This window comes from Leguminivora glycinivorella, chromosome 16 (assembly GCF_023078275.1).
Source record: "Leguminivora glycinivorella isolate SPB_JAAS2020 chromosome 16, LegGlyc_1.1, whole genome shotgun sequence".
In the NCBI taxonomy this organism is placed as follows: domain Eukaryota; kingdom Metazoa; phylum Arthropoda; class Insecta; order Lepidoptera; family Tortricidae; genus Leguminivora; species Leguminivora glycinivorella.
Genome location: NC_062986.1, coordinates 19,596,014 through 19,610,234, shown reverse-complemented (window position 1 = coordinate 19,610,234; position 14,221 = coordinate 19,596,014). Strand labels below are relative to the sequence as shown.

The following is a 14,221-nucleotide window of genomic DNA, read 5'->3' as shown; positions in this document are numbered from 1 at the left end:
ATAAAATCATCCGTGGTCGTGCTGTATAGTATCACACAAATTTCGTTCCGATTGATTAAGTTTTGAAGGAGGAAACAGTCGAGAGCGGAACCTGAATTTTAAAGATTTTTCCGCAATATCTTTTATTTGAGTTGTTCTTAAAGGACATATTTTTTTTTCTATAAATCTAATTAATAACACTAGTATATTTAACTGAAACTCTTAAATTGAAAGGGGGCTCCTTTCCATTTTAGCATTTTCGCTCCTGTATTGTCTTAACGCCTAATATTTGTATTGAACAATGTTAAAGAGTTTTGAATGATTCACGGTTATTTTCATTAGACTTGTATCGACCGGGATATAGACCGTGATTACCTTTTTGATTTTTGTCGAGCTCCCGATATTTCGACGCAGTTGCATGCATCATGATCACGGAAAACTGACGAAGGCGGGTGGATGTCAAAGTTGCGTAGACAGCGCGCGATCTACCCTCCTTCGCGCGCGTCGGCTGCGTTCACTTTCAGCGTTACCACTGGTCGCATTCACACTCGATGGCCTATATTCCGGTCAATATAAGTCTATTGAACAGTGTTGTCTTTTGCAGCTTTCTTCATCCGTCCATTCTACAAAATGATGGTGGGCAAGACCATCGAGCTACAAGACATGGAGTCCGTCGACCTCGAGTATTACAACTCACTCATGTGGATCAAGGTATGATCGATCTTGGGAACGTCTACCATCTAATGGCGCTTAGTCCTGTTTGACCACAATGGCACTTCGCCGTTCATTGCATGTTCAACAAGGAAATATTGACGCTTAGTAAAGCCAGGGTGCATAGCCGAATGGCTAACGCTCACGAAACGAAACGCTCGTAGATATCTATCTCTATCGCTCTTGCGTATTGGCGTGACAGAGCCAGACTACCTTTCGCGGCGTTTCGTTCTCGTTTCGCGTCGTCGAAATGCCATTCGGCTACGGCACCAGGCTTTAATAAAATTATCAATCCAGAAATACGCACAGAATTGTCAGTGTCAATGTCACTGTGGTGAAATATGCCACTGTATCCTTGTCTGTACCACAGTATAATAAAGAGTACTATCGTACAGTATGGCCACTCCCGCTCCCCGCTGGAAGTGCCACCTACCCCCTCTCGGTTACCTTACAGTTACCGCCTGTCAAAAACGCGAACAGTCGACCTGTCATTTCACTCATACAAGCATAGTACGCGTTCACCTACACGAGCTTAGACTGTGTGCTAGGAACGCGCCTCTTTCATATGTTTGATCGCCAGTGTCCGAGGTGTGTCTGTACGTAAGCTGTACCCCTCGCAAACTCTCTTACTAGTAGAAGTACCTATAATCTGACGACCGGTCTGGCGCAGTCAGTAGTGACCCTGCCTGCTGCGCCGCGGTCCCGGGTTCGAATCCTGGTAAGGGCATTTATTTGTGTGATGAGCACAGATATTTGTTCCTGAGTCATGGATGTTTTCTATGTATATAAGTATATATATATATATATATATTATATATATCGTTGTCTGAGTACCCACAACACAAGCCTTCTTGAGCTTACCGTGGGCCTCAGTCAATCTGTGTAAGAATGTCCTATAAAAAAAAAAATCTAAAAACGTTCCTGTCACCAGTATCCAGTTCACGAAAATCGGTTTATACTGTATCGGTGATACGAAACAAAACGGAGATGCTTTATTTTATGATCGTTCGTAAATTAAGAAAATATCATGGGGTTATGTTCATTTATTTAAGCAAAATATACATCCTATGAAGTTGGGTTCGAATCCCGGCGAGGTCTCATGTCATGTAAGAAGGTAAAGCTTTCCTCCGTCCCTCTTTTTTTTCTTGCCGGTCCCATAGGGGGCTGAAATCATCTCGAGACTGGGGCGTAGGGTTAGAGCAGGCGTAGCTTTATTTGACGTTCATAAGTGCATTGTAAATAAATTATCTCTATCTTTTACAGGAAAATGACCCATCAGAACTATACCTAACGTTCTCCGTAGACGAGGAACAGTTTGGGAAAACTATCCAACGCGAACTGAAGCCAGGGGGCGCTAACATCTCTGTCGACAACGATAACAAGGACGAGTACATCAAGTAAGTTTCACCCTTTGACTGCTACAGACGGCATATGACGTCAACAAGCCCTATTGACGGTCGCAGCCATCATTTGTTCATGAAAATACAGATTTTTAACCCCTTTTCAAAAATATTGAAATCATATTTCATATTTTCTTATTTAGTTTTTCTGCGAATTTCAAGCTAAAACTTCACGTTTTCACCGTGTATAAACACCGTGTTTTTTTTCGTTAAATTCGACACGCAGTTAGGTTCATTATCAGGAACCACCCTGTATATCGCTTTTTGTTTAATTCGACTAAAATATTTTTTTTCGTTTCCATACATAATAAATGGATTCATTAGTGTGAGAGGGCCTTAATCATAATATTAAAGTCATTGTCAAGTGTTTGACGGCACATGTCAAAACAAATAACATTAGGAAGTGGTAAGGGATGCCACACACGTGTTCAGTAATTAAATTAATTTTCTTAATAATTCTCAAGAGTAGCGACCCCGCTTGTCGAGAGCGCGACGCATACTGTGGGCGCTTGCTCGGTATGCGTCGCGCTCTCGACATGTAAAAGCGGGGTCACTACTCTTGAGAAAGATCCTCGAAAATTGGATCGAAACATGTCGAACGCTATATCGACATAATACGTGAGTAACCCGCTTAAAATATTTTTAAATACCTATTTGTTTCCCAGATTGGTGATCGAGTGGCGCTTCGTGAGCCGCGTGCAGGAGCAGATGTACGCATTCCTCGACGGCCTCGGCGGCCTAGTGCCCCTCCCACTCCTCAAGATATTCGACGAACACGAACTAGAACTGCTACTGTGCGGGATACAACATATCGACGTGCGAGACTGGCGCGCGAATACGCTGTACAAGGGGGATTACCACGCGAATCATCTCGTCGTCCAGTGGTTCTGGAGGGTAAGTCCATTGTTACTGCTCGTTTGCTTGCTGCGAGAGACGGAGAGAGACTGAGAAAGACAGAGAGAGCACGAGTTAGAACTGTTGCTGTGCGGCATACAACATATAGATGTGCGCTACTGGCGCGCGAACACGCTGTATAAGGGCGGTTACCGAACCATCTAGTCGTTCAGTGGTTCTGGAGGGTAAGCTATTTTGTTCAAAACTTTGCTTTTAGAGAGGGCTCTATTGCAAGCTTCAACTAAATATTAAGAACTGAATCCCCTCTGAACTTTGCCGGTGTCTACTAAACCCCATAACGCAACTGCGTGGCTGAACGACTTACGAGGTGCGGTCCAAATGTCTCCGGCCCGACAAATATGGCGGAAGAGTTTAAAAAAGTATGGATATCATTGTGTTCGTCATTTATTCCACTTTTTTGGTGTATAGTTTCTTTAGGTGTCTGTTGGCTGTAGGTTTTTTTACGGTGTTTAGTGCTAGGTTAGTGCCCAAACTTTTATCGTGCTTACAGCGAGATGAGTGAAAAACCGTGAGTTCATGAAACTTGAGACCAGCATAGACACCGCGTAGCGAGTTTTTTTGAATGCAATTGCTACTGTAGATGAAACCATGGTTATGTAAGACGATACTCTGTACAAAAGAAAATTAATGGAGTGACAACGTCATGGTGAAAAGGCGCCTAGAACAACCTCTGTCACAAAATGCACGAAAAAAGATAAAGGCTACGGTATTCTAGAGTTGTCACGAAATTCTAACGATTTACATAAAAGAAGGGTAGTGTAATGAAAATGAAAATGAAAATGAAATATTTATTTTTCAAGTAGGCATATTACAATGCGCATATGAACGTCAAATAAAGCCTAAGTGTAGACGACAGAACCTAGGAGAAAGACTTAAAACTAATACTTATATCTATACATACCTTTTTTACTTACCTATTCTGTATTATATTGTGCTCCTTATATAAATAAATATATACTTACTCTTGGAATAGTGAGCGCGAGCGATATGCCGTACTATATATACATAGATACATACGTACCTGTACCGAACTCGAATCAGTTGCTAACTGACCACTGTCACACATACACGCTGTCCCTCGCGACCGCTACCTATTGTTACTTTCATTTCGTAAACTAGTGTTTTTCTTCTGCTACTGTTCTACCCTGTACCCCTACTCACCGTCTACAGTCTACAAAGTGGTCTTCGAGCCGGATCTAGGAATTACCTGATCGCCGCGCAAGATGGTGAATACCCGCAGAAACCTAAAAAGAGAACGTGAAAAGCAGGAACGCGAATTGAAACAGGCGGACATGGAGGAAAGTGATGTGAAGCAACTCACTAAGGAGTCCACTGATGAAGACTCGAAGAAAAAAGTCAAGGAATGCGACAAGACTTACGTAGCACCTGATCCAGGAGAGGGTACTTCAAAAATGTTTTTGGACCCGGCTGATAAAGAGCCTCACCACCCGTCCGGTTCGCGCAGTAGCAATCGCTCGAAGTCTGCATCATTTAAGAGTACATTAGTGGACGAACGCAAACAATTAAAAATAAGAGCTGCAGAGGAATTAGCTCGCATACAGTCTGAATTGGTTCAGAAAAAGCTAGCGGCAGATCTAGCAGCCTTGGAAGAAAAATACAGTCACATATCGTCGTCGAAGTCAAGTGAAAAGAAGAATAATGGAAGTGAGATTGAGAAGTGGATCGACCAAGGTCAACAAGTGCTTCAACGTGCTCGCGAGGAGGGTGACGTCACCGGCCGCCCGCCGGCGCTAGCCGCCAATGATGCAGAAGCCACCGTGTCTATGCTGGCACACGCCCTTAAGGATCTCACAGCTTCCACCTGCAAACAAAACAATAATTTAATTAGTCGTTTGAGTACACCACGAGAGTTACCTACCTTTTCTGGTGACGCCCTGGAGTGGCTAAACTTCAAACAATCCTTTGATGAGTCCACAGAACTCTGTAACTACAGCGCGAAGGAGAACATGTGGCGCTTGAGGAAGTGCCTCGTCGGAGCGGCACGAGAGGCAGTAGCGGCGCTACTCACGAGTGGTTCGTCGCCCGACACCATCATGGCAACCCTTCAGCTACAATTTGGAAACCCAGAACTGATTATAAATAAAATCATGAATGATATCAAGAAAATACCTACATTGCCTCAAGACTATATTGGGGACATAGTGAAATTTTCAATAAAAATTAAAAATTTCATGGCAGCAGTAAAAACGCTCAACCGAAACGAGTACCTAAAAGGCGTCAGTGTTTGTACGGTCGTCTTATCTAAGTTACCTACTGCTCTGCTAACTAAGTGGTCTGACTATTATTATAAACATAAGGATATAAATGTTGACGTCAAGCTGACCAAGTTGGAATTATTATCGCAGTTCCTCTCAGAAGAAGCTACAAAAATTACCGAGTCTGGCATTGGTCTACTAAACATGAAGCAAATAAATAATAGTGCTGATAAAAGTTCATTCAAACAACATGCAATATGTGCTACAAGTCAACAAACGGAAAGGTGCAAGTTTTGCAAGTTATCCCCTCACAGCCTAATAAAGTGTAGACTATTTAAAAAGTCATTACGCAAAGAGCGTTGGAACTTTGTGAGAAACAACGGAATTTGTTTTAAATGCTTATCAGCTGATCATGACAAGGAAACGTGCCAAGCGCCGATGTGCGACAAGGACGGCTGCGCGCAGCCACACCATGCACTGCTCCATTATCCTATCAACAAACAAGCCCCCAAGCAAGTTCACGCCGTGGATGTTATCTCTGAAGACAAGGACGAGGATGATGATGATGATGACTCTCACTCCTCACAGCCAGAAAGTGAGCCCGCGTCTGAGAGAAGTATCGTTGCAAGTGTTAGTGATATCAACAGCAAAGTACTTTTAAAAGTTGTCCGTGTCAATGTTCACGGTCCTAAAGGCATGATCACAACGCACGCCTTTTTAGACGACGGTGCAGCAGTATCATTAATTTCGGACAAAGTGGTAAATCAAGTGGGGTTAGTTGGAAAGACTCGAAATATGCGTTTACATGGTGCCTGGGAATCTGGAGAAATTTGGTGCAAATCTGAAATAGTGGACTTAAAAATATCAAGCATGGACAATAAATGTTTTAAATTACGTGCGCGAAAAATGTCAGAACTGAATATACCTGTGCAAAAACTATCAAAACTAAATATTCAAAACTATGAACACTTGAGTGAATTAAATAATCAACATTTTGTGAACGCGGATGTGAAACCGGAACTATTGATCGGACAAGATTATTATCACCTAATTATGCCTCGAAAAATAATTTCGCGTAAGTGGAACGATCCTTGTGCTACATTGACTGTATTAGGATGGTGTGTGCACGGCCCTACAAATCAAACCTCGCCCAGGCAGCGCACTGCAAGCAACGTCCTGTTCGTGTCACACTCACCTGCGCGCGCGCATCGTTCTCGCTCGCTCCCTCCCGCCGGCCGCCTTAGCTGTGATAACAGCGGTGCGCCCGCCCGGCCCGCCGCCCCTGCAAGCACATGCGCGTCAGCTGTGTTGCCACCGGCCGAGCAAACCTGTTTTGATGAATCTGCAGTCTTATTTATTGATGCGAACGAGCCTACTGATAATTACAACGCAGATGTGTTATTGCACGAAACGGTGAGAAATTATTTTAACTTGGAAAGTGTCGGCGTAACTGCAAAAAAGCGGGAAAATAAAGAAGAACAACAGGCGATTTCTATTTTAAATGATACGGCAAAGTTAAAAAATGGCAGATGGGAGGTGGGGCTTCCCTGGAAAAATGAAGAAAAATTAGTGGAATCTTACTCGACTGCGGAAAGAAGATTAAAATCTGTTGAAAAGCGATTGCGAATGCGAAGTGACGAAGAAAATGCTTCACGATACCGCGAGCGAATAAGACATTTTTTTGAAAATGACTACGCGAGAGAAGTAAGACCCAACGAAAATGGAAACAGAATTTGGGTAATTCCCCATTTTGGGGTAGACAATCCCAGAAAGAAGAAATTGAGATTAGTCTTTGACTGTGCTGGTATTTCTCACGAAAAAAGTCTAAATGATTATTTACGTCAAGACCTTGACTTATTAAATTCACTTTATGGGATTATGTTACGCTTCAGAGAAAACCCCATAGGAATAACGGGGGACATACGTGACATGTTTCTTAAAATACGAGAAGAAGATCAAAACGCCCTCCGTTTTTTGTGGCGAGATAATCAAGGTCAACCGATAAAACAATATGTTATGATGTCACTTTTATTGGGAAGAAATTGTAGCCCGTTCGTTGCACAATTTATAAGAGATAAGAACGCTCAACAAATCATCGAAACGAAGCCTAACGCCGTCCGTGCTATCATGCATAGTCACTACGTAGACGATTTCATAGACTCGCTGTCCACAGAAAGCGAAGCGATAAATATCATTGACGATGTTTCAACGGTGCATAAATTCGGTGGATTTGATATACGTGGCTGGACAAGTAACAATAAAAATGTTTTGTTACACTTACCTAAAGACCAATTAAGTACTAACGGAGAAAGTTTGCTGGTAGATGGCGAAAATAAAACTCAGCGAACCTTGGGAGCAGAACTAGGGCAGTCGATGTGTCTTTTAAAACATACCTAAAGACATGCTGGAATTCAAGAAAACGCCGACTATTAGCGAGAAATTTTACGCATTACTATGTCAAATATATTTGGTATATTAGCACCTGGAACAATAAAAGGAAAAATATTGCTGAAGTTCATCTGGAACACAGCCCTATCCTGGAACAAAAAAAAATATCTAAGGAGCTATTTATTGAATTTAAACAATGCATTGCCGACCTTAAGAGTGTTATGCATCTCAACATGCCAAGATGGTATTTTTCTACGTCTGTGAAACCCATAACGAGTGCGAAAGAGACAACAAGTGTTCTGGAACTTGTTTTGTGACGCAGCGCCAACCGCCTTCGCAGCCGTCGCATAGGTACTGGAGACTTGTGAATGATAACGGAGATGTGTCGTGTCCCTTATCGCCTGCGAAAATAAAATATCGTCAATGAAACGATTATCTACCGTACTAGCATGCGCAGAATGCCTAATATTGAGATACTCACAGATACAGTCGTTCGGTGTGGAGATAGCCTTACTAACTAAAGAGAAAACATTAAAGAAAAATAGCTTACCTGTACTACATACCTTGGCTCCATACCTGGATGAAGATGGACTGGTGAGAGTTGGTGGCCAAATAGACGCGGCGCCTGAAATTTCATTTCGTAAAAAAAAAAAAAAACCTGTAATTTTAAATCGAAGAAACTATGTGACCAGATTACTAGTAAAGTTTTATATGAAAATGCTGCGGTGCTCCGGCAAGGACCAAATGAGAAAGGACCATCTGAAAACAAGATCACGAGTGTTGTTGGTGAGCCCTGCAGCTCGCATTGTACGCCTACCAGTGTGAGTACTGCCGAAGCAGTACTGGGCGGGAGGTTGTAGACGACAGAACCTAGGAGAAAGACTTAAAACTAATACTTACCTATACTTATATCTATACATACCTTTTTTACTTACCTATTCTGTATTATATTGTGCTCCTTATATAAATAAATATATACTTACTCTTGGAATAGTGAGCGCGAGCGATATGCCGTACTATATATACATAGATACATACGTACCTGTACCGAACTCGAATCAGTTGCTAACTGACCACTGTCACACATACACGCTGTCCCTCGCGACCGCTACCTATTGTTACTTTCATTTCGTAAACTAGTGTTTTTCTTCTGCTACTGTTCTACCCTGTACCCCTACTCACCGTCTACAGTCTACAGGTAGACTACGGTAAATAGCAGATGCTACGCAATATTTTTTGTCCAATTACGATAGCAGATTATGCAGAATAGTCTTTAAAAACTTACAAGCGGATACAGATACCGAAATTTTTAAAATTGCCAAGTCAAGACATAAATCAACGCAAGATATTAAAAGTAATAAATTTATTAGAAATAGTGAAAACATGTTACTAACGTCCAATGAGGACATAACAAATAGATGGTATGAATACTACAAGGACTTAATGAATCAAGAGTTCCCGAGCCAAACAATGCACCTCCTACCACCAACCGAAGGACCTATACAGGAGATTGGTATCAATGAAGTTAAGATCAATGTAAGAAAAATGAAGAAGAATAAAGCTACGGGCCCCGATGAGATCCCGGCAGAAGTATGGAAGTTACTTGGGCCTACGGGATTAGAATGGCTGACTAGACTTTTCAATCTGATCCTTACCACTAATATGATACCAAACTCGTGGCGTCTTAGCCACTTAATCCCCTTTTACAAAAACAAGGGAGATGTAACGGAGTGTGGAAACTACAGGGGAATTAAATTGACGTCTCATACATTCAAGATCTGGGAACGTATTCTAAATAACCGCATCCATTCGCTGACATCAATATCCCCTAACCAGTTTGGATTCACACCTTCAAAATCCACCACCGACGCCATACAAGCTGTGCGAATAATAACCGACAAGTATCGCCTAAACAAAGAAGATCTGCACTTTGTATTTATTGATCTGGAAAAGGCGTTTGACCGCGTACCACGTATACTCGTAAGGCAGGCGCTAAGGGCACAACACCTACCCGAAATGTATGTACAACTTATACAGGACATGTATCACAAATCATTCACAAGAGTGAAAAGCCCAGCAGGCCTCAGCGAAGCGTTCGAGGTAGGAGTAGGAGTACACCAAGGCTCGGCAATTAGCCCACTACTCTTCAACCTAGTCATGGATCTTATAACCAAAGAAATCCAAGCTCCTCTGCCGATGAATCTTTTGTATGCCGACGATATAGTACTCATGGCTAATACAGCAAGCGAAATGCAGAACTTCTTACATCTCTGGGTTAACACCTTAGAACAAGCTGGACTTAAAGTTAGCCGAACGAAAACCGAACATCTGCAATGCAGGTTTACTGCCAAACATCAACCATCAACGGTGTGTTACCCAGACTCAAAACCGGTACCAAAGGTGACACAGTTCAAGTACCTGGGCTCAGTTATCACAGAAGATGGGACCATAGAAGCTGATGTAGCGCATCGAGTCAATGTCGGCTGGCAGAAGTGGCGCACGCTGTCTGGAGTACTGTGTGACACTCGCATGCCCGTCCGAACCAAAGGCAAGGTCTACAAGATGGCTGTCAGGCCAGCTATTCTTTATGGATCGGAGTGCTGGGCTAGTAGAGCAACAAACGTACAAAAACTTCATACAGCCGAAATGAAAATGCTTAGATGGTCCGGGGGGGTTTCACGACTTGATAAAATCAGAAACGAGTACATTCGCGGCAGTTTTAAGGTGGCTCCCATACCCGAAAAACTTACGGAAAACCGACTCAGGTGGTACGGGCACGTGATGCGAAGAGGCGAAGACTACGTGGCCAAAAAAGCTTTAAATCTCCCGGAAAAAACAAGAGGCAGGGGACGCCGTCCGTCAACATGGTGGACCAGCATGGCCCAACTAACTAAAATAAATAATTTACCCGACCCGACAACCCTCGACAGAATCTCGTGGCGCAAGATAATTAGGAGAGCCGACCCCACCTAAAGTGGGATGGAGCAAGGATGAAGAAGAAGTCTTTAAAAACTTAGCAGAGGCACAAGGGCATCTCCGCGACAATTTCCCCGTTCACGCTGCTTCATTTTACAAGGTGCTATAACGAAATGTGTCTTCAAAAATATTCGGCACCTACCTTATATTCGAGACGTGACCCCAAGTGATTATTATTTGTTCTAAAAACTTAAGGTAGACTGAAGTAGAAAAAAAATCTTCGTTTGACGAAGTGACCCGTGCGGTTTAGGGCGATTTTAAGGACAAAAATCTTTATTATTTTTATTAGGTGATGGAGAAGCTTATAAAGAGATTTGAAAAGTGCGTTGTGACAGAGGAAGACTATATTAAAAAATAAAAATAAAATTGTAAAGATATGTAAGCCCTTTCTTTGTTAGGCCGGAAACTTTTGGACCGCACCTCGTAACACGACTGTTAAAGAAAGGACTCTTATTGTCTTAGAAAAAAGTTGTAGTTCCGCTTTTGAAGATATGATGGAGAGTGACATAGGCTACTTTTTGTCTCTTTCTAACGCGAGCGAAGCCGCGCTCAAAAGCTAGTACCTTATATAAGGGAGATTACCACGTGAACCATCTAGTCGTTCAGTTGTTCTGGAGGGTAAGTTCAAATTTTGCCGCCAAGCGATGGGGTAGACTAATCGCAATATACTAGGTGTTCGCATAACTGATTGATTGATGATTATGACCCATAGTGTCATCATAGGCATCAAATCACATTTAGTACTAAGAAAAAAAAAATAAAGTGATATGCTGTCAAATTTATTCGGTTTCCTCATTTCAATTAACTAATTTTATGTTGTTTCAGGTGGTCCTATCTTTCTCTAACGAAATGCGCTCGCGACTACTACAGTTCGTGACGGGCACTTCTCGTGTACCCATGAACGGCTTCAAAGAGTTATACGGCTCAAACGGACCGCAGCTCTTCACTATCGAGAAATGGGGAGCTCCTGATAATTACCCCCGTGCCCATACATGGTAAGTTCTCAAATAATATTTTACTTTTGGTACAAACTTTGATAGCCTACTGTACTTCTTTCTACAAGCAATTGATACATAGAAGCAATTACATTTATCCCCAAGTACAACTAGGTTGCGTAGTTTTATTACAGAGTGCCCATGGCGCCCGGTCTAAGTTCGCACCTTGTCAACATTTTACGATATCTCAATCACACACCAAAATAGCACTAGAAGTGTTGTGTTCCTGCCGGTGAGTAAGGCTGCCACAGCTCAACGAGGGTGCGGTGTGCTGGTGACGGAAGGACCTACGGAACTAATTTGTTCCGTCTATTGTCCTTTGAGTCATCGGCAACCCACCACCCTCCTTAGAACCCACCCACCCGGCACCCTCTTTAGAACTTGTACACTCTTTTTTGCTGTGTACTTAACATAGCAAATATAAATTAATAAAAACTCGCCACAGACGTTTCAAACGAATACTTACACCACTTTTTCTCCAGTTTCAACCGCATCGACCTGCCTCCGTACGAGAGCTACCAGCAACTGCGCGAGAAGCTTGTCAAGGCCATCGAGGGCTCGCAAGGATTCGCCGGCGTCGACTAAACCCCACAACACAACGGCATGACTGAACGGTTTAACACGACTGTTAAAGAGAGGATTCTATTTTATTTTTAAAATTATCAAAAAAATATTATTATACTGACTGAGGGCCGGCTGGTGTCAATTAGACTCCACAACTCAACGGCATGACTGAACGGTTTAATACGACTGTCAAAGAAGGCTATATTGTAATTTGAAGTATTGGAATTATAAATAATAATATGTATTTACGGACTAGGGGCCCTCAGGATTGCCAGTGTCAACTAAATTCCACAACAAAACGCCATGTCTGAACGACTTAACACGATTGTTATAGAGGTCTGTATCGGAATTATAAATAATAACTGAGGGCCCTCAAAACTAAACCCGACAACAAAACGGGATGGCTGAACGACTTAACACGACTCTTAACGATGACTTATTGTATGGGCCTCATGAGTCATTACTTTCGATGTGCAACATAGCGAGTCTTCTGAACGACAGAACAATAGTGTAACATGGGGTTATGACCCAAAAGCAATAATAACCCACAACATAACGGCACGACTGAACGGCTAAACGCGACTGTCACATGCCTTTGTATCTCTATTCCTACAAATTGTATATAAACTGTTGTACACAATAAAGTGATTACTACTACTACTACTACATCAAGAAAGTACACTATTTGATATCAGTGCAAATAAAACAAAACATCGATTTATGCTCAAATCTTCAGCACAGCACTTCTGTGTCGTGGGATAAAACTGTCACACAATGAACTATGTAATTTCAAAAAGTGGGTTGACGTAAGAAAGCTCAAGTGGCGCTATCGAATGTTCATATTTTACCTACAATTTCTTTCTTCGAATACTCTTATCTCATGGATACGCTTTTCTCCATATAGCCATTTAAGTGCCATCACACATTTTACATAAAATGATGTATAAACATAATAAACTATTTACTTTAGGCACACAGACACCCGCTCAATAAATGTAGTTTATAACTACTGTTCATATTACATGAAGATTTCACTCACTTGCCCCATGCTAGGACTATGAACATTCTTTAGCTAGAAGTATGAACATACTTTAACCACAGTATAAAACCAGTAATAACTCTTCTTACAAACTTCACGCCGCGCGGTGTGTCCCCCTCCCTCCCCTCGCATGCGGCGAAAACATGCGAAACTGGTGATTATTGGGCTGGACAGTCGGGGCCGCGTTTGCGCGCTGTGTTGACGTGTTGAGTTCGGGAGAAAATGACGTCAGCACCGAAGACATATTTTCGTTACTGTAGTGTTTATGGGTGTATGGAAAGTTCTCAAAATGCGGAAATGTCATTCTTTAGAATTCCTAGACACCCAGAAAAGTAAGTGGTTGTTATATATTTGCAGTGTTAGGTACATTATTGCTTACGTAAATGGCGTAAAAGTGAGATTTAAAGCTAGAATGACACATTAAAATCAATAAGGATTTATCTGTAACGACATTTAGGTAGATGCTGCGATCTATCTAGCTCGAAAGTTTGGTACCTACTTAAATATTGTGCAAACATCTATTCAAACATTTTATGTAAATATGATTTCGTCAGTATTTAAGAAACAAATACGTACTTGAATCTTTATTAGATAAAAAGGTAGAAAGAGCGTTGGTACTAGCATAGCGCCATACACAGTTACTAATACGAGTAGGACAGTAGGTACCTACGTTTCTAGTTCAAACGAATCTTTTTTTTATTGTGATGGATTGGGTGTATTCTAGAGAAAACATATAAAATGAACACTTAAATTAACGCTTTTGCAATTATTGTTACACAATCTACTATTGCGCGTATGAGAGTAATATATTTATAATGATTTTTTGTGTCTTCAATACTGACTAATGTGGTGTCATGACGTGGTATTGTTATACTAAAACCTACTTACAGTTAATAGTACCTATTAGATTTACAACAACTTACATTGTACGAAGTCGATTATAGTAACGTTGTACATGTACAACCCTGCGTGACCTTGCGCAGTAGTAACGACCGCGCCGCCGCTGCCGGAGATTAACTACTGATATATCCTTATACT

The 14,221-nt window shown here is 41.8% G+C and overlaps 1 protein-coding gene across 7 annotated transcripts in view; it reads left to right on the top strand.

The window, feature by feature from the left end:
• The window catches only part of LOC125234595 (E3 ubiquitin-protein ligase NEDD4), a 57,313-nt gene extending 44,079 nt beyond the window's left edge, over positions 1-13,234 (top strand). For all 7 annotated transcript variants that reach the window (XM_048140898.1, XM_048140897.1, XM_048140904.1 and 4 more), the window contains 5 exons: positions 584-690; positions 1,954-2,087; positions 2,756-2,984; positions 11,411-11,580; positions 12,063-13,234. In XM_048140898.1, the coding sequence (XP_047996855.1) occupies positions 584-690; positions 1,954-2,087; positions 2,756-2,984; positions 11,411-11,580; positions 12,063-12,165 (743 nt within the window). In that variant the 3' untranslated portion in view covers positions 12,166-13,234. The remainder of the gene's footprint in view (positions 1-583; positions 691-1,953; positions 2,088-2,755; positions 2,985-11,410; positions 11,581-12,062) is intronic.
• Positions 13,235-14,221: the final 987 nt, after the last annotated feature.